This window comes from Ceratotherium simum, chromosome 25, assembly GCF_057802395.1.
Source record: "Ceratotherium simum simum isolate JZ-2026a chromosome 25, ASM5780239v1, whole genome shotgun sequence".
NCBI lineage: Eukaryota > Metazoa > Chordata > Mammalia > Perissodactyla > Rhinocerotidae > Ceratotherium > Ceratotherium simum.
The window spans coordinates 20,366,590-20,390,474 of NC_141924.1; the positions used below are offsets into that span (position 1 = coordinate 20,366,590).

General features: G+C 39.3%; 1 protein-coding gene across 2 annotated transcripts in view; it reads left to right on the top strand.

Moving 5' to 3' along the window:
• The window catches only part of C25H12orf42 (chromosome 25 C12orf42 homolog), a 116,099-nt gene that overhangs the window by 90,766 nt on the left and 1,448 nt on the right, over positions 1-23,885 (top strand). For both annotated transcript variants that reach the window (XM_087449027.1, XM_087449026.1), the window contains one exon: positions 20,480-20,866. In XM_087449027.1, the coding sequence (XP_087305153.1) occupies positions 20,506-20,866 (361 nt within the window). In that variant the 5' untranslated portion in view covers positions 20,480-20,505. The remainder of the gene's footprint in view (positions 1-20,479; positions 20,867-23,885) is intronic.

Genomic DNA, 23,885 nt, shown 5'->3' on the forward strand with positions numbered 1-23,885 from the left:
CAAAAAATAATTGCCAAGGCCAACATGAAGAAGCTTTCCCCCTGTTTCCTTCTAGGAGTTTTACTGCTTCAAGTCTTAACATTTAAATCTTTAATTTGCTTTGAGTTGATTTTTGTGTATGGTATAAAATATGAGACTAATTTCATTCTTTTGCATGTGGGAATCCAGTTTTCCCAATGCTATTTATTGAAGAGACTTTCTTTTCCCCACTGTGTGTTCTAGGCGCCTTTGTCAAAGATCAATTGCCTGGATGTGCATGAGTTTATTTCTGGTCTTTCTATTCTGTTCCATTAGTCTATGTGTCTGTTTTTATGCCAATACCATACTTTTTTGATTACTATAGCATTATAATAAAATTTGAAATCAGGAAATGTGATGACTCTAGCCTTCTCCTGCTCCACCAGAGCCTTCTCTGGCTCTAACTATCTTGTACCATTTAACCTTAGGGAACTTATTATTCCCGAGCCTCTGTTATCTCATCTGTAAAATGGAAATATTAATGTCTACTGACTTTACATCCCAGAACTACTATGAGATGCTCCCATCCCATTGGTGCAGACTTCCATGGTGATTGTTACTTATCTTGCTTCTTGTAGACTGGAGCCTCTAGAAGATAGAGATTGGGCTTAATTTATTCATTACTCTTAGATTATTGTTTAACACAATGCCTTGCACACATTGATGGTGACAAATAAATTATTAGATGAATTTTGTAAGTTAAATCCTCTTTGAGAGTGAATGATGCATGGAGCAAAGGCCTTTCCAGGAGGTGGTGGGTATGTCTGGTACAGGAAGCTGATTGCACTCTCCTTGAAGCACACCCAGCTACATGTGCATTTGTGCACACCACAGGAATAGGAGCACTGGAGGTTTGGAGGGAGGCAGTCACTAATCCCTCCCCATCCAATTGAGAACAGACACAGGGAGTCTGAATAGGATCAAAGCCTCAGTTTCACCAAGTAACGGTAAAGCTGGGTGGGAGGATGTGGCAGTTTTGCCTGGCGTGCTTACTGTATGGGCATTGGAAGCACCAAGTGAGCCTGCCGTGCACGAGAGCAGGCATATAAGTAAGCAGGAGTGCAACAGAATGCATAAATCCTATTTTCCTGCTTTGGGGGAAAGTGACCCCTGTAGTTGCTAATCTGGCGGGTCCTGTCCTGGGGAGAGGAGTAAGCTTGTGGGTAGGTGAGAGGACCAATGAGACTTGGACATTGAATTCTTCCTACACTTAAGTTTAGACACATGGAAACAAAATAGATAAGGAAGACACAGAAAATCCTTGCAAAGGAGTCAGGTAGAGACACAGATGACTATTATTCAAGATGATACAGGTGGTGAGAAATAAAGCCTTACGGGAGTCAGAACAGAGAAAGATAATGAAAAATAATACAATGGGAAAGCAAAAGATGAGGATTTAAGAACAGTAGTGAGAGTGGACAAATGGCCTTCATCCTTCCCCATGGAGCCATGCTTGTCTTGGCCAACTATTGAAATAAATTCAGACTCATATAGTGGTTCTATGTTGTGGGTCTGAGCAGCCAACCACTTCAGTTTAAAGTTAAGGGTTACAGATTATCCAGACTTTGATACCAAGGGATTTATTGAGGCTAATGGGTCTAATCCTATTAGAACTCCCTGTGCACTCCTGGGAGCAATTCCTACACCTACAATGCAACTGCCTCCTCATTCTTGAATTTAAAAAAAGACAAGACAATCTGAAAATCATTAGTGGTATTTGACATAAATGCAGGTCTGTAAAATCAAGAGCCACATCTTCTGTATATAGGTCCATCTGGAATAGGATTGACTCATTAAATTCTTTTAAATGGAGTATTAGAAGTAACTGATATTCATCCCCACCTGACACTATAAATATGATAAAGAATACTTTGGTGTTGGTCTGAATGTGAAGGAAGATATTATAAAATCATATGAGAGTTATTTGTTAATTATAACTGTTTCTATAATTGGAAAGGTAAATGAGCAAAGGAAGTCCAACAACATGTTTATCTCCCTTAAAGTTTATGCCGCTTCAATTTTCTTAAATTTCTGGAGCTGTAACTCTCAGTCTGTGTTGACGTCTGACATCTTCGCCTGCCAAAATGATTCATTTCACTTGACAATTTCTTTTTATTGTTTCTCTCAAAAAGATTGCCCAAAAGGAACAGTGATATTATCATACAGCAATTTTGTAGAGTCATAAAAAATTCTTCAAAGAATATTTATTGGCATGGAAAATGTTTAATAATGGAGAATTAAGTTAAAAATAGAATATAAAATCATCTGTGTTACCATAGCTGTAATGTATATATATCCATGGATACACATATACATTGTACATATTACGTATACAGTTATGCTTCACATAACAACAGGGATATGTTCTGAGAAATGCATCATTGGGTATTTCATTGTTGTGCGAACATCATAGAGTGTACTTATGCAATCCTAGATGGTATAGCCTACCACACACCTAGGCTATGTGGTACTCATCTTAGGGGCCACCATCATATATGTGGTTGGTAGGGACCACTGTCATATATGTGGTCTGTCGTTGACTGAAATATCAATATGTGACACATGACTGTATTATATTAATGCATATATATTATAATTCTATTTGTTTATTTGTAGAGAAAGAAAGAGAAAGGAATAAAAACAGCATGAAAAAGTGGTTATGTATTTTTTTCCTTTACCCATGCCTTTTCTTTATTAGCCAAATTTTGTACAATGAATATGTATGCTTTTATTATTAGCAAACAAAAAGCCTTTGTGTTTTGTAAAGAGCAAAGGCATCATTTAGTTTCATCTCTTTTGGACTATCTTAGTAACCACTGAAACAGCAAGGTGACAAACTAAAAGATGTTAAAAATTCTTACACAAATTACAGACATAAGAGGCTTCCACGTGTCCCGATTGGGTTAAGCGTCCCCTCTTGTGCTGCCATAGCCCTGAATGCATGTCTGCCTCACTACACATATCATCTCATTTTATAATCTCCTCTGCATTTTCTTTCTCCCTTACTAGGTCAGAATATTCTAAAGGGCACAAACTGTGCTTTAGTTTTCTTCGTATTCCTAGTTTTTGGTCAAGTACCTGGAAATACTAGGTGCCCAGTCATTGTTTTCAACTCAGGAATGTTCAAGAAGTACAGAGGAGATCCGTCTCTGTCTCTTTCCGAAGTACTGAATTCCTAGTATTGGGAGAGTCTTTGGAATCGATCCACCCTCATCCAGAACTGCCTCCCTTCCTTAACATTCATTCCATTCTTTCAACAACGGGGCTTGCATCCCCCTGGAGATGGAAAACCACCACTGTGAGAGGTAACCCATCCCACCATTACTCATCTGTATTTATTGGACAGGTTGTCTTTCTAAAGAATTGAAATGTTTTCTGTTCAAGAAATGTTTTCACTCAAGGGAACTGAACAGTGGGAAAAGGATTGGGCTTCGGGGAGGGAGAGAGATGCATCTTCCCATTGTGAAGGAGAAACTGGCTGAAGAAATGAAGGCATAGTTGGAAGAGGATGACTTTAATAAAAGTGTGTTAGCTTGTATGATACTATTAATATAGCTGAATTTGGAATATAGGACTATCTGGTATTTTTATCTGCCCAGCATCCAATATCCCTTTTTTTTTTTTTGGTAACGTCAGCTTCCTCTTCCACTCTCAGTTTCTATAGCTTGAGTGGTGCTGACTATACTCCCAATTTCCAGGAATGAGCACATGACCTAAATGAGTCTCATCAGAGCATTTCATTCTCCTGAACACTGTGATATTGGTTTGGGGGTTGGCATATGACCCAAGGTAGGCCATGAGATGTTGTCTTTGCGATTTCGCTGAAATTATTGCAAAAGAGGAATGCTTTTCCATTGATGAGATTGCTGACCTATTAGGATGTCAGCCTGGAACACAGGTGACCATTTTATCACCATGAGAAAGGAGACTGCCTGAGAATGAAGCCAAGGCAGAAAAAAAATAGTGCCAAGAGATGGATCTGAATCCTGATGGCATCATTTCTACACACCTGAATTCAGTCATTCCTGAATCAAGATCCTCTGGGATTTTTTCAGTGCAAAACAATAAACTCAGTTTTTTGCTTAAGCCCATTTGAGTTGGATTCTGGTTACTTGCAATGAATGGGGTCCTATCTAATACAGAGGAGGTCTGTTCTCTCTCTTGTGATACTGAATCCCTAGTGTTGGAAGAGTCTTTGGAATTGATCTACCCTCATGCAGAATACACTCCCTTCATCAATATTCATTTAATTCTTTCAATAATATGGCTTATATATTCCTGGAGATGGAAAACCACTGCTCTGAGAGGTAACCTTTCCCACCATTGCCCACCTGTATTTATTGAAAAGGTGACTTTAACACCTGGTCTTAGTTTTGTCCTCTGGAGTAACAGAGACTGGAGGGCCTTTCTCTTCAGATATTTGAACATCACTACAGACCATGTCCCTTTCTCAATCAAACTTACTTTTTCCAGACTGAATATCGTCTCTCCCTTTAATACAGGGTTTTTCTCTAAGTGTGGCCCACAGTGTTTTCAGGTAGAATATAGGGCACTCAGTTTGTCCTTCAAATCTTTTTTTTTTTTTTTTTGGTGAGGAAGATTAGCCCTGAGCTAACATCTGTTGCCATTCCTTGTCTTTTTGCTGAGGAAGATTGGCCCTGGGCTAACATCCATGCCCATCCTCCTCTACTTTATATGTGGGACGCCTACCACAGCATGGCTTGATAGGTGGTGTGTAAGTCTGAGCCTAGGATCGGAACCTGAAAACCCCCGGCCGCTGAAGCAGACCCCGCGAACTTAATCACTATGCCACTGGGCCAGCACCCAGATCACTTTTTAGTATACGTGTGTCCCATGCAAAATATTTGCTGTTTATCTGAAATTCAGGCTTAACTAGGCATCCTATAGTTTTATTTGCTAAATCTGACAAGCCTATTCACAGATCATCTAGATCAGAGTCACCTAGGAGCTCCCCACCCCAGAGGTCCTGACACAAAACGTGCGCACTTGCTCACCAAAGTTTGAGGACCACTTCTTTAACTATTTTTACATTCCTGCTTGTCCTACTTCGGGCATGCTCTTGTTGGTTAATGTTCCAAATTTGTGAAACTTTTTAAAATAAAGCAATCTTAAGCAATGTGAAGGCTCTGGGATATTTTGTAAAATGGATTGAATGTTTTTTATATGCCAGCCACTGGTCTAGGCAATAAAGAAGAATACCAAGAACACCTGCCTTATGGGACATACACTCTAGTGAGACAGCCAGACAGTAAACAAGTAAACAAAACACTATAACATAATTTCAGGCAGTGATAAATCCTATGAAGTTTTCTTCATATCATATTTCTTCAAATCAGAGTAAGGAGAGAGCAGTGAGATTGAAAGCGGCCATTTTAGATAAAGCGATCAAGGAAGATGTCTCTGAGGAAGTCAGATTTGTGCAGATTTTGAAGGAGGCAAGAGGTTGAGCCAATGCCAATGTCTAGGGAAATAACATTCTAAGCAGAAGCAACAGCAAAGGCATGGAAGCTGGATGAGAACAAGCTTGGAGTGGTCAAGAATCTGGAGTGGAGTGAAAAAGATGAAGAGAGGTAAGGTAGGTAGGTAGAGAGGTAGACAGGGGCTACATGTAAGGCCTTGTGACCATGATAAGACATTTTGATTTTTCTGTAAGTGCAATGGGAAGGCATTGGAAGGGTTTGAGTGGGGAAGTTAAAATCCTTCTAACTTTTAAAAGGATCCCTCTGGTGGCTCTGTTGAGAATAGACTGAGGAGCAAAGAATGGACATTGGACCCTGGTTGTGAGGCTACTGCAGAAGTCCTGGTTCCTGCCTTTGACAGCCTATTCTTGTCTTGCTGATCTTCTTCCCGTTCTTTCAAGAACACCATAGCACAACGGTGGAAGAATATGGGCTCTGAAGCCAAATGGCCTTGGTTTTGAATCCCAACTCTGCCGATTACTATCTGTGGGACGTTGGCCGGGATTCTTAACTACCCTGGACTTTCTTTTCTTAATTTGAAAAAAGTGAGGGTAATAATTATACCTATTTCATCAGGTTGTTGTGGGGAATTAAATTAGTTGATACGAGTAAAATTCTTTGAACAGTTCCTAGCACATCATGAATGTCCAATAAATCTTAGATACTATTGTTATTGAGCATAACATGCTCTTTCTCACCTTGGGACAATATTGTCCATTTTTCCCTATTCATCAGGCTAATTTCCACTCATCCTTCATGCTTTAAGTTGTCACAGGAAGCCCTCCTTATCATTTTCACCACATTCTATTGGGCAAAACAAGTCACAAGGCCAGTCCAGATTAAGGGGTAGGGAAACACACTCTATCTTGAGATGGCACAAAGTCACATTGCAAAGGAAGTGTGGAGAATCAGAACCGTTTTTGCAACCTACCACCATAGGGGCCAAGAGAACCATGCCAAGAGAACTATTACCAAATGCTGCTAAAATATGCACTTTTGGTCATTAATGTCCCCAAGGGACCCTGTTCCAAGACAGCTTCAGCATCATGTTGTGAACTTCAACCTTGGCATTGCAAGACCCAGCTTTCCTATCATCCAGAATACTGTTTTCTTGGCTGTATTCATTACCTTCTAAATGGAAAAGTTGCAAAAATCAGTCTGGGTGGATGAGAATGTGATGAGGGATGCGAGAGAGAGCCTACGTTTGAGCAGACACATACGCTCTGAGACACATACGGATTTCTCAGTGGAGACAACAACTCCAGTTGCTTGCCAGATCTGAGCAGCTTGAGGCCACAGGGCTTGAGGTCTGTAAGCATCAGATGCTTTTAACGCTGCCATTCTTGCTTTGTCACAAGAGCGTTGCTCAAAAAGGGAGTCCCTCCCTCCGCCCATGAATAAGGCCTGCCTGCCAACACCAATTCCAGCTGTGAACATGTAATCAGCTCTTCTATGGCCCCAAAAGGGGAGTCCCAGAGGCCTAAATTTAATTTTCATGCATATTTGTCTTCTTCCTCTACTTTATGCAAACACTATTTTGTCGCCAACACAGGCGCCAACTGTTTTGTTTGGATAATTGCTCAAAGTCAACCCCAAACTACAGGGAGCTCCTTTTTTCAGAAAACACATTTTGGTTAATTTTCGGTTAACCAAATTATGTCTTCCTTCAGGGTTTCAACGATGATTTCTGTAAACATTTTATTCATTTTGAAGCAGTTCAACACCAATGTCAGGTTTATTACCCTCCACCCTGCGTCGGTTGGAACGAGCAAAGGAAACAGGAGCCCTGCAGCCCCACGGATCATCTGCTGCTGCTGTTTTTCTTCCCAATAATTCTCTATTCATCTTCCCACAATCAGCTGGTCCTAGAGTGGCTGTAATAACCCAAGTAGAGGTTTGTGGCCATAATAAGGATGAGGGGAGAGAGAAAAATGAACTCTCGTAAAACAAAGATCTTATTTTTATGGAAATGAATAGAAACTCTGAAGTAAGGATGAGACATATGGAAAAGCATAAAATGTGAACGGAACGTTTTAAAATAGAAGGTCCTCAGAAATGCTCCATATGGCCCAGCAGCATTTAAGGTAACAGAAAACAGTTCATGTCGCAGCTGCAAGTGTTCATTCCTGGGGTTCAGGACTCAGTTCACGAAACTGTACTTTCCAATTTGTCTTGGAGAATGCTCCCTTTGTCTGACTCCTGGGACTAATTCTTTTAGGGTTAGGGGAGAGTTGAATTAATAAGTTATTAATTAAGATCTGCAATTTTAATTAATTGTATTTTATTCTTAATGATGTGATAAATTACTCATAAGTTCTCATCTCTCCTCCTACTGCTTCATGATCAATAGTTATGAAATAGTTATGAGTCAATCGGTGTGAAAACTTAACGCAGTTTTAGAGCCTATTTTGAGTTTGCGGGCCCTAAATATTACAGCATAGTAATACTGCAGTGCTCGTAATGGAAATAACAATCTAAAAATCATACAGGACGTTAAAATGACATCCCCTAAAAGCACAGTTGACAGACACCGTTAATGCTAGTCAACAACTGCTGTCTAAAGAGTCAACCAAAAAATTACACAATTTACAGAAGATTTTCTGATTTTTGCTATAGTATTAAAAAGGATTTGGGAAAATCAACGTGAACATCAAATGAGTTTTGCTATTTAGAATTATCCATAGATAATATGCATCTCAATATACCTTTGCCCCGTAGAAGATGAAGATAATATTTAATTCACTGAATATGATACTAAGTCATGTTGAATGATCACATCATAATTTGTCATATGCCAGACTTACCAAAGGAGAGCACTTCTTTTTAATATCCTGGGCTGGGGCATAACTCAGATCTTTGGATACCATCTTTGCTTTTTCTCGACTTCCGTCTTAAATTTGAATTCTGAAAATGAAATAGAAATAACAGAGGAAAGAGAGGAACATACAACCCCACACAAAATTAATGAATCTATTTCTGTGTGTTCAATAGGACCTCTATTTTTCTGATCAGTGAACATCAAAAGTCTCACCCTTACTTATTCTCTCCCTTAAGTTTGTAAACTCTGCTGGGACTTTTACTGTGCTATTGTATTGACGTTCGTTTCTTCATTTTATTTTGTCTGCACAGTCCTGATCAACTAATTTCATTTTTCCTGTCGCTAAACTGTATTTTTTTTTTTTTTTGGCTGAATTGACTGGATGTTTGGCTTTGTGTAGACACAGCCTCACTGTAAGTTGGCCCCCTAATTCAATAATTCACCACGAAGACTGGTTTTCATCCTCTGTGTGTTGAACAGGCTTCTAATCAACCATTAATTTCCTTTTTTTGGATGAACATAATAACTATTTCTGTCTGTCTTTCTGATGGGAAACAGAGGCACAGAGGATTAGAGACTGCCCTAAGTCAGAAAGGGGGGTTGTAGAATTCAGCTTCAGGAGTCCCTATAGTATTCAGGAGTTATGTGACGGAAAAAGGCCAGAATTTGGGGGAAAAAAAGAGATGGAGAAGAACTAATGGATATGTGCATCTATGGGGTGCTAGACAGTGTGCCAGGCACTTTAAGTCAAGCCTGGAAGATTGCTTCTACCAATGAAGAGTTGGGCAACCTTGGAAAAATCTCTTAACTTCTCTAAGCCTATTTCTCCATCATTTGTAGAGTGGAACAGATAGAGGGGAACTGAGCAATATTTTATTTTTTTACAATGTGTAACTGCAGTATTTCCAGTAGGAAATGTGCAGTTATGCATTATTGTTACCTGGGGCTTTGCCATTATCACTCTTGTTTTCTGAATTCAGTAAGAGATGGTAATAGATTTACCATATTTATGAGAATGAAAAGTCTTCATAACTTATCTAAGCATCTTTTTTATAAGCACTTCATTTATTTAAGAGAAATAGCAGATGAACCTAATAGCATTCTTATGAATTTAGACATTTGTGATGGAGAGACCAGTTTAAACTTGTAACAAAGTGCAGTTTCAGTTAATGTAATACAATAATAGTGAATAGTTTTATTAAAGCTATTTTGAGTAGGCATCATGGAGATCAATCTGAATTACATTGGTCAAAAAGAGAGATGTCTTATATATCTAAAATAAATGGAATTTGAGGTGAGTTGGGCCTCAGAGAAGATCTGAACCAGGGAATATGAGAACCTCTAGGGCCCTCCATCTTGTGCTTCTCATTCTTCCTGCAATGTCATCTTTATTTCCTCAGAGTAGCTTCTTCAGTGAAGACTGAAACATGTCCTTCAATAACTTGAAGCTCATATTTCACAGTATCTCCCTCCAGAAAGGAATTGAGATGTGGTTTCTTAGGTCCTAAGAACAAAAATCCATTGAAAGAGTGATTGTCCAAGCTTGAGTCAGTTGCACAAACCTGAACCCATCAACTGTGGACAGGGAGTAGGGTGCCATCTTGGATGATTTTCCCATTGTAGCTGAAGAAGGGAAGAACCTAATAATAAGCAAGCTCTCGTTTAAACCACCTAGAGTCATGGGATCATTGGCCTGAAGAAAGTATATATGTGTGTGTCTGAGCAGATGGAATAAAACATGATTACTATATAAGTTTAATAAAGCATTGCCAACAGAGATTTTTTTTAGAATTTGCTTAAGTACTTAGAATGATTACTTTTATATGTTCATGCATTTATTTAGAAAGTATTTATTGAACACTCATAGAGTGCAACATGCTAGACACTGGGCTGGCTTCGGAAAAGTATAAATATGCAGATTCTTCCCTCAAATAATTTACAACTTCTTTTTTTTTTTGTAAAAAAAAAAAAGGCATAGCCACCTAAGACTTTCAATTACAATGTGGTTAGTGTCCAGTGAGAATACAGAAAGAACTAGAGTCATTCAGAAGTCAGGGAGAGTGTTGTGAGCATGAGCAGTAAGGGAGGGTATCATAAAAGCAGTGGTACTTACCCTGGGCCTTGAAGGCTAATAGGCTGCAGACAGGTAGACAACATTCCAAGTGGAGGACATTCTAAGCACAGTCAATGTACAGAGGTGGAAAGGAGCACACAGTACCAAGACAAGTGGCCGAGTGTTTTGAAACACCATTATTTCAGGTAATGTTTTCCCTATATATTATGTACACAATTATTTTGCCTAGCAAATGCACTTTCAAAGATAGTTCAGAAGTTGACTTCTTCCTCTCCCTTATCTGGTTATGCCTTACTCTGAAATAACAGAGTATGAATTGGTGAGTCTATATTGTAGTTACTTGATGTCTTCTCTTTAGTACAATAAAGGTAAATTGCTCCAATGCGGAATCCTTCCTTCATGTGCATGAGAATTTCTTTTATTTAACAGAAACATTATAAGTCAAGAGGTGGTGAATTCAGACTTTGATCCTGTTTTACTATTGAAAGTTACTGTTTATGTACAAAAGTGTATAGAGCATCTACAATGATGAAATTGACATATCCTGCCTCTCTCCTCATGGAGTTTGGAATAATTTTGAAGACAAGATAATTCAATAAGCAGTTTCAAGTGTTGAGTGTCATGATAAAGAAAGACCAAAGAACTATGAGAATATACAGCAGAAGGATCTAAGCGGTTTAAGGGTTAGAAAAAAGAATGGAAGGAGAAGTAGAAATTGGTCAGAGGGACAGGGGCTGTAGAAAATATGCCAGATAGAAAGAATATGTCTGAATGGTAGGAGAGAGTATGAGAGTATGATATATCCAAGGAACTAAAAAGATCTCCTCTCTTCTTTCTCTTTCCCTCTCTCATTCCCTCCCCTCCATGGGCTCCCCTGCCCCCCTACCATGGCTATGATAGGAAGGTCAGAGTGAGGGAGCTGAGATACATGCTTAGTCACTAATCTTTCTCTTAATTGTATTCTTTTTAGATCTCTTAAATAGAAATAAATTCCAACTTCTTTTAAGATGGTGTTTAATAACCAGAACACCTTATTTCTAATACTGAACATAGAACTGGTTCTGATCAAGATTGTCAAGTAAGAAAGCTTGCTATCTGCTCTTAGGTTTAATGCTAAATGCATGCGATGCCATTTAGCTTCATTCAATTCTTCCATCATACTTTACTTTGTATAGTCTTTAACCAAGACGCAGTGTTGTCCATAGACCCAGGCCTTTGAGTTCTTTTATACCAGTTGTATTAAATTCTATTGATAGAATTTTCGTGGACTTGTGGGTCTTTACCATTAAGACCATTCAAGACTCTGAGATGTTAAAATATGTGATTTCTCTTATCAGTGTGGAAAGTTACGCCTGTTAGAAGGAGATGCCATTTGGTCTAATGATTACATGTTATTAAATTAATATTTTAATTGGGTTGCTTGGTTATCCTAACCCCCTGTGGCCTCGAGGTATATTCCTTAAACATGGTGTCTCACCATAATGTCTGCTGCTGCTTCAAAGAAGAGAAAGGATATTTGTTAAAAGAGGAGATCATCACTCAAGATCATTTGCCTCGTTGGTGTCAGCTGTCAGCCTAATGCATTTATTTGGACAACAGTAGGTTCTGACAGAACTTATAAAGTTCTCTTTCTCGGTTGTGAAATATGATGGATGTGCCATACCGGTGACCTTTACACAAGGCCACATGTTAATATTCAGGACATTCCTTTTGTTGGCTTTGAACAATGGCTGTCATTAAGAAAGCTTGGTTTGCCAATATGCCCTCTGTTAGGATGCTGGACCACTCCTGATTGGTCACCAGGAAGTATCATGTGCCTTTGATGGAAATGACATGGAAGATGTATGGTCAGAGTGCTGTGCTCAGCACCACTGCTGTGCAGGGGAGAAAACCACTATGACCCAAATAGCCCTGCACTCAAACAATGTCGCACCAACCAAAGACAACATATTGGGAAGAAAAATGCTTGTAAACTGCATGTGCTGGAAGATGTATTGGCCAGACGGCCATAGGGCAATCTTTGAACTATTGAAATCTTTAGAAATATTGTTTGGTTCTGAAACAATACTTACAAACCTAATTAATCAAGCATAGATGGTTTATTTTCAGGCTTTCCATAGTGTGTTGCTTTAACGCAAGAATAGGATCTGTCGGGTTCTTTTTGCTGTTTCACAGAGGCACGCAAAAACTCAGCATGGGCATTCATGTTCATACAAGTTGACACTCTAAATTTCAAAATAATATCTACATAGGTCTCTGGTGATCCCTTCAACAAAGGCCGAGGTTGGGGCAGCCTGGATTTCTTTTTCAATTGTTCCTGGTTCTATGTGTGACTTTTTTCCCCCATCTTTCCCCTTAATTTTATCCATTAGAATCATTTAATCACAGAATCATTTAGGAAAGATCATCATTCCTGTTGCATTCTCTAGCTTGAGGGGAAAATACTTTTGCTTTTTTCTTACAAAAGAAATAGAATGAACAGTTTCTTTCCTGAATATGTCCTATTGAATGATGTGATTTAAAATGTTTTCCAATCTTAGTATCACGTTTTGAGAAGGGTCATTGAGAAACTGTGCATCCTCCAGGGAAAGGGTGAGAAATGTGAAGTGCATTCATGCAAGAGGGCTAAGGTGCCATCTGGAGTGTTACCACTGACAGGTAGCACCAGCCTTTTGTGTCTCAAGCAAGCTGTGACTGAAATAAGCTAATCATTCAGATGAAAGAATTGTCCAAGTACTTAGTTGCAGGCAAAATAGTGCTTGGCCAGAGTTTTAGCAAGACATGAAATATCACACTGGGTCATGGCAGTTGAATTGTGCGAGGACAATCTCCGAGGGTCAACTCCTGGTTATTTATTTAGAGGCAGATTATCGACTTTGTGGATTATCCACACACTCCCCACTGTGTCCTCCAGGGCTATGTCACTATTCCCCAGCTGGTTAGAATACGCGGAGCAGGAGAAAGGAGAGGGTCTGAAACTCAACCCACAATTATATAGCTTGTAAGCAACTCAGATTAAAAAGTTGGCGGGAGGAGAGATGCTCAAACTCATTATTTATCAGAAACATACAAATTAAAACCACAATGCGGTACTGTTTCACACCCACCAGAATGGCAAAATTGAAAACCACGATCAAGTAACAGCAAGTGTTGGCAAGGATGTGGAACAACAGAACAGCTTATACACTGCTGGTGGGAGTGCAAATTAGTAAAAACACTCTGGAAAACAAAGGGTATTATTTAACAAGGTTGAAGATATTCATACCCAAGGACCTGGCTATTCCACTCCTAGAGAAACTAGAGTATGTGCAGCAGAGGACATGTGCAAGAATGTTTATAGCAGCCTGGTTTGTAATATTAAAAAACAAAACAGGGTCAGCCCGGTGGCACAAGCAGTTAAGTGCGCTGGTTCGGATCCCGGGTGTGCACCGAAGCACCGCTTGGCAAGCCATGCTTTGGCGGCGTCCCATATAAAGTGGAGGAAGATGGGCACGGATGTTAGCCCAGGGCCAGTCTTCCTCAGCAAGAAAAGAGGAGGACTGGCAGATGTTAGCACAGGGCTGATCTTCCTCACAAAAAAACCCCAAAAAGACAAAAAATACTGGACTTCACTCATAATGCCCATCAATAAGAGAAGGGAAGAATAAATTGTGGATATTCATATAATGAAATTCAATTGATCTGTGGCTATTGGTTTCTTTAAACTACATGTAAATATCATATCACGTATACTCTTGTAAGCACGATATTAAGTTGTAATATATGAAATTGCCTACATTTGACCATTTTTGTCCTCCAAAATGGCAATTTCATATGGTAACATATTTCAAAAAATAAAGTAATTTAGACAAAAATGTTCAGTGTGGTTTAAAAAAACCTCAGAGGCTCACAGGATTATTAGGGCTGGAAAATAATCTAGAGATTTTTTTTTTTTGTGCCGAATATTAGCCCTGAGCTAACATCTGTTGCCAATCCTCCTCTTTTTGCTGAGGAAGATTGGCCCTGGGCTAACATCCATGCCCATCTTCCTCTACTTTATATGTGGGACACCTGCCACAGCATGGCTTGGTAAGTGGTGTGTAGGTCCGCTCCTGGGATCCAAACCTGCAAACCCCAGGCTGCAGAAGCGGAGCGTGCAAATTTAACCACTATGCCACTGGGCTGGCCTCGAGAGATCATTTTAGTTCTATAGATAAGGAAACTAAGGCTTGGAGACATTCATTCAATGAATCCACTAGAAACCAAAGCAGTGGCTCTCCAATTATACCTCACATTTGAAACAATTTGTAGCCTAGCCCAGAAGTTTAAAAATAAAATATTCCAATACACATCTATGTCCCCAGGCTGGAGACTTTCTCTGAATCAAGTGCAACTGAGTAAGGCTGATGGTGTCATGGGGAAGAGGTGGTATCATGGGAGGAGGGTGAAGTATATCTGAATACTATTCAGTTACCCTCTGATGCACGGTGGGAGGGGCTGACTCCATGTGTCCTTTAACTAGAGGAAGGGAGGTTGAGCGATACTTGGAGAAGGAACATCCCTCTCCCAGAAGGCAGGGACACGCACCCTTGTACTCAGCAAGTATCTGAGCAATGACACGTGCCTGCCCCTCTGGTGGCCACTTCATTCTCCCACATCCTGGTAGACATCAGTCGTTTCCCCATGAACCAAGACATAGCTCTGGAACTCTTAACTGATGCCACAACCAATTTGGGGTACTGGTGTTTGAGATGAAACTTGTGTGCCACCCTTGATAGGGAACAAGGCACTAGAGCTGGAATGGGTGATTATGGTGAACTGAGCAACGTGGCCCAATCCCTGAGGAAAGAGAAGTGAAGTGGTTACGCTCAGACAAGTCTGCAGAAGGAGAGGATGGAGGGTGATGATGTGGACATGGAGAAGGGTAGAGCTTCTTTTAAAAGCAGTTATCTTTTAGATCAATTAAAAATAAAAGAATTCATTTTACTTATTCCTTCTCTGAGCTCTTCTTTTCTTTACATAGATCTGAGTTCATGACCTATATTATTTTCCTTTTCCCTGAAGAATTTCTTTTAACATTTCTTGCAGGGCAGGTCTGTGGGTAATGAATTTTCTCAGGTTTTTTTTTTTTTTTTTTTTTAATCTGAGAAAGTGTCTATTTCTCCTTCAGTGTTGAAGGGTAATTTTGCTGGATATAGAATTCTAGGTTGATGTTTTTGTCTTTCAGCACTTTGTGAATATTTCATTCCACTCTCTTCTTGTTTGCATGGTTTCTGATGAATAATCTTCTTTAATTCTTATCCTTATTCTTTTAAAAGGTGTTCCTTACCACCCTGCCCCTGCCAGCTTCTTTCAAGATTTTCTCTTTGTGCTTGGTTTTCTGTAATTTGAATATGATACACCTTGATGCCATTTTTTTTTTTTTCTTTTTGACGTTTATCTTGCTTAACATTCTCTGAGCTGCCTGGATCTATGGCCTGAATGTCTGTCATTAAGCTTGGAAAGTTCTCAGCCATTGTTACTTCAAATATTCTACCTCATTCTCTCTTTTTTCTTTTTCTGATACTCCAGTTAAGATGAATATGTTATATTTTATAAAATTGTCCCACAGTTCTTGTATTGTTCTTTTTTTTTTTCCCATTTCTTTCTCTCTTTGCATTTTCACTTAGGAGTTCTTGTTGACCTATCTTCATGCTCACTGATTCTTCCTTGAACATTTTCAGTCTACTGATGAACCCATCAAAGGTATTCTTCATTTCTGTTATGGTATTTTGTATTTGTAGTATTTCATTTTTAGTTGTATTTAATTTTTTTAATAAAAATTGTATATATTTAAAGTTTACAACATGAAGATATGATACACACATACATAGTGTAATTATTACTGCAGTCAAACTAATTAACATGTCATCTCCTCACAGTTACCACTTTTCGTGTGTGTGATGAGAGCACCTGAAATCTACTCTTTTAGCAAATTTCCAGTATTCAATACAGTATTATTAACTATAGTCCTCATGCTGTACATTTGATGTCTAGACATTCATCCTACATAAGAGCAACTGTGCACCCTTTGACCAACGTCTCTCCATTTCCCCCTTCTCCCTGCCCCTGGTAACTACTCTTCTACTCTCTGCTTTCTATGCATTTGACTTTTTTGGATTCCACATATAAGTGAGATCATGTAGCATTTCTCTCTCTTTTTTTTTTTTTGTGAGGAAGATCAGCCCTGAGCTAACATCCATGCTAATCCTCCTCTTTTTGCTGTGGAAGACCAACTCTGAGCTAACATCTATTGCCAATCCTCCTTCTTTTTTCCCCCAAAACCCCGGTAGATAGTTGTATGTCATAGTTGCACATCCTTCTAGTTGCTGTATGTGGGAGGTGGCCTCAGCATGGCTGGAGAAGCGGTGCATCGGTGTGTACCCGGGATCTGAACCCGGGCCACCAGTAGCGGAGCGCGCGCACTTAACTGCTAAGCCAGGGGGCCGGCCCCATGTAGCATTTCTTTTTGATTCTTTCTTAGAGTTTCCATCTCTCTGCTTACCTTACTTATGTGCTCTTTCATGTTGTCTACTTTCTCTATTAGAACCCTTAACATATTAATCATAGTTATTGTAAATTTCTTCTCCAGTAATTCCAACATCTGTGTTGTATCTGAGTCTGGTTCCTATGCTTACTTTGTCTCTTCAGACTGTGTTTTCTCTTGCTTTTTGGCATGCCTCATAAATTTTGTTGAAAGCCAAGCATGATGTATCAGGTAATAGGAACTGAAGAAAACAGATCATTGGTGTAGAGTTTTATGTTAATATGGCTAAGAGTTGGGCTATGTCAATGTTTGTTGTAGCTGTAGTTGCCAGAGGCTTCATATTTCTTCAGTGTTCTTGCATTTGTCTCCCTCTGGGCTTTGGGCTTCCCTGACTGCTCTTCCTGAGGGAGAGTCTGCATTTTGCAGCTCTTTCAGCTATAACCCAGTCTTACCATACTGAAGACCTCCTGGTGTGATGATCAAGTGTGGGCGAGGGGAAGCATTCTACGATCTTATGATTAAATCTCGGTTTTTTAGTGGGTCTATGTCTTGGGTTGTGACCTTTACAAGTGTTTCTTAGCTTTTTCCCTCATCCTTAGGTGTATTGTACCTTCAAATCTCATCTGCCACAATATTATTTCAAATGAAATTCAATTCAATCTCAAATGAAATTAGCAACAGATGGAAGACCTGTGCTGCAAAATAAGAGAGCTGCCTACACATTAAAAGAATTAGCAAAACCTGAATATTGGGGAGAATTTTTTTAACAAACAAATTACCAAAAACAGGTGCCTCAGTAGTTGGGAAAAGTAAGGTCCTTACATGAGTGAGTGAGCATGTGAAGAGGTAGCCTGGGGAACAGTTAGAGTGTGGGCTTTTGTGGGAGCTAATTTCAGTCACTGGGCCATTGGCAGAGTACTCACCCTAAGATGATATTAGACGTGATGGTGGTAGCATTTACTGTGGGCTAAGGCATGGACAGTAGGGTAGTGCCTGGCTGGTGGTCCGTGCCCACTATTTGTTAGCTGCTACTGTGGACATTTTCATGCCTCCCTTCATCAAGCTCAGTTCACAGTAGTCACATGTCTCCTCTGGCCCCATTGGCATTGATTGTATAGTAGAAAAACAAAACCCTCTCAAAATTCCAAGACCTGAGCCCCAATCCCAGCTTCTCTGATTCTTGGCTAGTGGTATGGACAAGATGCTCTGACCTCAGTTTCCTCTTCAATAAAATGAGGAAGCCACAGAGTTGTTGCCAGGCTCAGTGGGGTTACCAGGGTGAAAACAAACAAACTGTAAAGGAATATACAAATTGAAAAGTGGAATAAAATGCTGGTTTCTGAAATGAAGACTGTCTACAGAGAGATAATACTCTGAGGAGAAAGACAACCCTGACTTCATGGCTCTAGCGTGTTCATGATTGCTGGGACTAAATAAAATTTATAACAGCATGTGAAATCTCTGATGAGTGAATTAGACAAGCTTTGATAATTATCCCCCATATATAATATTATTTATATCCATATATAGAATATACCCATTATATTGCAAATACAATGTTACTTATTTGCTCTTCTGATAAGCAATGAAATCTCTGATTCAGAGGTAGTGATATTCAGGATCCTGGAGGTATTTAAACAGAAATGGATGATGAGGGTGGTGGGGTGAGCTTCAGATAATCTGCAAGGTCTCTTTCAACTCATAAATGCTAGGATGTGAAGGTGTGTAAAGTGCCTTCCATTCTGTTATTGATAATTTGACCAGCAGAATAAGGGCAATCAAATGCCATTGGTTCTATTGTTGTAGATTTTCCTTTAGGATCAAGAGTCCCAGAGCTCCTGTTTTGAAAGATTTTAGATGTCTCCCTGCATTTGGGAAAGCCTGAAAAATTGGTCTGCCATTTTAAATTCTGGGCTTTAAGATGAAATGGGGCAGTCAATTAAAATGAAAATAAAAGCTCAATCTTCCTAAAGTGTTGGAGGTAGATGAGACTTCAAGAACTCTAAAATCTGCTTATACACAGAGCTTGCAAATGCCTTTCCACTATTCCAGGATGAATATTTATAAAATCATGTTCTAAGATGAGGATGGTATAAAAGGAGGTAAGTGACAGTGTGACTTTCATAAGGCTGGCCACAGCCCAAAGATGCAAACTGGTGGCCTATGGTGATTCAGAGAGCAGATGTGTTTTGTGTAGCCCACACTGTATTAAAAAAAATTGAGTGAGTTACTAACATTTAAAAATCAGGAGACTTTACACATAAAAATATATATTTCTGCTTCTCCTGAAAATCCAGTAAAATCTGTCCTCATTGGGCCCACATTCCCTCATGGCAATAAAAGACAAGGTCTGAGAAGTGGCTGGACCCTGTTGATGGGACATATACTCCTAGGGTACCCCTACTTTGCCCCTTTTCTCGTTTCTATTACCTGTAGGGCCCCTGGAGACATTTACCTTGATTCTTTCTTCTGCAGACAAAGTTGTGGTGTAGGAAGAGGTTGTGCTTAGTTGGTACCTAACATGATCACCATCCTCTTTGCCACTTGACTGCACCTTGAGAACAGGGAATATGAGTTTTGTTAAGAGTTGTTTCATCCTGGCACAGTTTCTGCCACACAGAACTCAGGAAATCCACTCCCTTCCTCCTCTCATTCCACACTTTTCCACCTCCTGGTTTTTCTTCTTTCTCTGCCCCAAATCTGAACAATTTTTGGGCGGTGAAACGTGCTGTTGTTAATAATTATTCTAAAACAACATGTGTATGTTGAAACTATTGTGGGTATATTAGTTTCCTAGGACTGCTGTAACAAAGAACCGCAAACTGGAGGGCTTAAGATAAAATTATTTTTTCACAGTTCTGGAGGCCAGAAGTCAGAAATTCAGATGTCAGCAAGACTAGTCCCTTCTGGAGGTTCTGAGGGAGAATCCATTCCTTGCCTTTCTCTTAGCTTCCAGTGGTTGCTGTAATCCTTGGCATACCTTGGCTTATAGATACATCACTCCAATCTCTGCCTTCATCATTACATGGCATTCTTCCTGTGTATCTATGTCTGTTTTTTTCTTCTTATAAGGACACTAGCCATATTGGATTAAGGGCTCACTCTGACAACCTCGTCTTAACTTGATTGCATCTGCAAAGACCATATTTCCAAATAAGGTCACATTCATAGGTGCAGAGGGTTAAGACTTCAACATATCTTCTTGGGGGACACAATTCAACCCATAAGCCTCAAATTAGCTTTCTGACCTGTAAAATGGAGATAATAATAGTATCTGTTAGATACAGTTCTTGTGAGAATTAAATGATCAACACGTCCAGGCCCTCACACAGTGCCTGCAACACAGCTTGAACTCAACAAAAACATTTTCACCCTTTTATGTCTTTTTCCACATCTTGTACCTCCTCTACATCTCCCACTCAGGCACCCAGGTCCTTGGCCTTTTTGTCACTTCTCTGTGCTCTGGATAGAAATATGAAACAAACAAAAAATTCATATATTGCCTGATTTCATCCTTTTCACCATTAATTTAGTAGGTGATATTGAAGTGCATTCTTTCAAACTGATGTGTTTACTTTTTACAGTATTTCCAGAAAAGATTCACACTCCAATGGCATGTAAGAAACAGCTTTGTACTCGTCAGTACATTATCCCCAGATCTCCTGCTGTAAGTACAGCTTCTTCCGAAGAAGAAAGCTACAGAGAAGCCAGCCCCTCCCCAACACCATTGAGTGAATGGGACCAGACCCCATTGATCTTCCCTGCCAGACGAGAAATTAATAAGAGAGACAGAGAAGCACCTAAGCAAGTCTGGAGCAGTCTATTTTTGGAACAGCAAATGACAAAAAAGTCTATTCAACTCCACTCAGTAAATCCCCTGTACTTGGAGGCTACAGGCACACACATCAATAGACACGTGAGACTTCAGAACAAGCCCTCTTGCATCTCCAAGGGAGATTCTGTCTCACCTGGTAAGTATCTTTTTGTGGTTCCTAACTCTTTCTTTCTCTTTTCAGTTGGTCACATTTTATTTTTAACTTCAACGTAAACAGCAAAGTTATTGATTCCAATGTCTTATTCTAGAAGGTTCTATAAGAACCGTATCAGTCAGTCCTTAGTGGAAGTTTACTTGTGGCCAAGTATCGTATTGGAGAAGAGAACAAGTGTGAGTTGATGATAAGCAATTTGATGATTCAGGTATTGCACCAGATAATAATGATAATGAAAATTATTATTATCATTCCAGCCTCTACTTATTAAGCTCTTACTATGTGCCAGATACAGTGCTGAGCATTTACATTATTTTATGAAATACTCATATAACACTCTTAGGCAGATAACGTTATTATCCCTATTTTACGATAAGGAAGCTGTGAATTCATAGCACAGGATAATGTATATGATAATAAAGTGTCTCAAAATTGCATAATAGGAGGAATGATTAAAAGTAAGGAGATGGACCAGAAGGAATGAGCTTTGAAATCAGGGAGACCTGGGCTCAAATCTCCGCTTTCTTCTGTTTCAGCTCTGTAGCCATGATCGAGTCCTGTAAATGTGCTTTGAGCCCAGGTTTTTAATCTGTAAACTAATGACAATTACTACCTTGAAGAGACGTTGTAATTAGAGGATTGATATAAATAAAGTTCCCCGAAAATAGTGGGCACTGAATGGCGGTGGTGATGATGGTGGTGGTATTTATGGTGCTGTTGTTTAGAGTGGAGGCAAGAAAACGTAAGGAAACAATGTATATTCCAAATATTCCAGGAGTTGTCATGTAGAAGAGGATTAGATTGACTTTATGTAGGCTTTTTCCAGGAAATTTTTTTGGTAGATTTCACTCTCAATGTTTGCACAGTTCTTGGAATTGACCAATAGAAGGGACAGATTTTGACTCAGTACAAAGGAGAACTTTCTTTGGACTAGAGGAGAATGTACTGCTTGGGCTAGAAGTGCCTAAGCAGGGGCTGTGAGACCATCTGCCAAAGATGCTGATTCAGAGATGCCTTCATTTCTGGGAGGCAGGACTTGATGATGGGATGCTGAGGACCCTGGTTGGTAACATTTTTTGAGTCTTAATGTAAATGGCAATGGGCTAAAATTTAAACACACATCTTCACTTTTGGTCCATATGGCAACCCTCTGAGATAGGAACTGGTATTCTCCCATGGTTTAGATGCAGAATCGGAGGCCCATGGAGATTCTGTAACTTTAGGGCTGGAGCCAGGATTCCAGCCTCCATTCTGACTCCAGGTCAGAGCATTTCTATATTAAGATTCGAAATATGACAATAAGAGCTCCTGGGTATTGAGCACTTACTGTGCACTAGATGCTTTACATTTTATCACGCTCTGCCCACAGACGCTTAACTAGTTTGCTTTTTCATTTCCTTCAGGTCTTTACTGAAATGTCGCCTACATGAGTGGGTCTTTCCTAAGCTTCTTCCTGCTTTATTTTTCTCCTTAGGGTTTATTACCAGCTGACACTTATACATTTCTTTATTTTCTTATCTATTAGTCTGCTCCCCATCCCCCCTCCATCTCCCCACAACCAGACCGTAAGCTCTATATGGGCAGGGCTACTGCTTGCTTTATTCCTTTCTAAATCTCCAATGTCTAGAACACTGCCAGGCACATAATAGACATTCAAATATTAATGAACGAATAAATGAATGAACAGATTTAATCCCACTAGCAACCCTGTGAAGTAGGTAATACAATCCTCATGTTTCAAGTAAGGACAAAGAGGCCTAGGCTAGGATTTAAATCTATGATGGTCTGAACCCAAAGCCTTATTTATTGCATTACACCATTACGCCCCACTAAGATAGTGTGTTACAAAATGCATCAATATTGAATTGCATTCAGGGAAGGAATTTCTATTCTTTGGCTCAAGATAGAAGACAGCATATTCTGTCTAGGTCATATTCTGTTGCTCCAAATTACAGAGCCACATCACGTTCACTGGTGGAATCTTCTTGCACTGATTATTGCTTGACAATGAATGGGTCATCTGCCAAGGCTGGAAATCCAAATCAACAAACAGCTATTAAGCATCTAGTTTTCACAAAGCAATGCGCACGGCTCTCTGAAAGCTTTTATTTACCTGGAGATATAGAAATGCCATTCCACCTTTATTTCCAGGAAATGATTCTCACATTGCAAAGTCAGATTCACTAGAAGTTTCTCACTGTTTGACTTGGGTGTGTTGGTGTGTAGTGGGAGATGCCCAATACCTACTGGACGTAGAACAATATGTGATGCGCTAAATTGAATTACCTAGTGATAGAGTGGCTGTTTCATGCCCATTGTTAGGAAGGTAATGTGCATTGTAAATCTTTTACATATTTTTTGAATTTGCGAATTATCCTGTAAGTTGTTCCAAATATTCCAGACATTTACATGCTCTTCAAAGCCCTTTCAGAACTTGTAGAAAGTGATATAAAGCATGTTAGTTGTCCTAACTCACTACAGAAGAATTAAACTTTTATTTGCATAGTCAATGGGCAGAATTTCTCAGGTAAAAACTTCAAGATTGTATATATATGATATATATATATATGTACTATATATATGTATATATATATTTGGAAATGCAGGGGGAATATATATATATATTCTTTTATAGTATTGGCTGCATTGTTATAAAAAATACCTCATCTTTTATATGAAAATATGATTTAGTTGGGCAAAAATAGAAAAAAATCAAATCCGTTATTAGTATGTATGTATGTATAGTGTAGACCCAGGATCAGATTAATTCACTGATTGTTTTTAATTTTCAGTTGGTTTGAAATTTCTAAGAAAACTCATGTAATAATTGCCTCTTGGATTTTTAAATTATCAGTCGTAAATCCAAATGGACTGTGGATCCTTTTTTTTCTTTTTTTGCCTGATATCTAACTCTACTTAATTTTCCATTCACAAACTTTCCCCAAATTTAGAATTTGAGGCCCTATTTTAGTCACCAATTCTTCTGTTTCCCTCTCTTTAG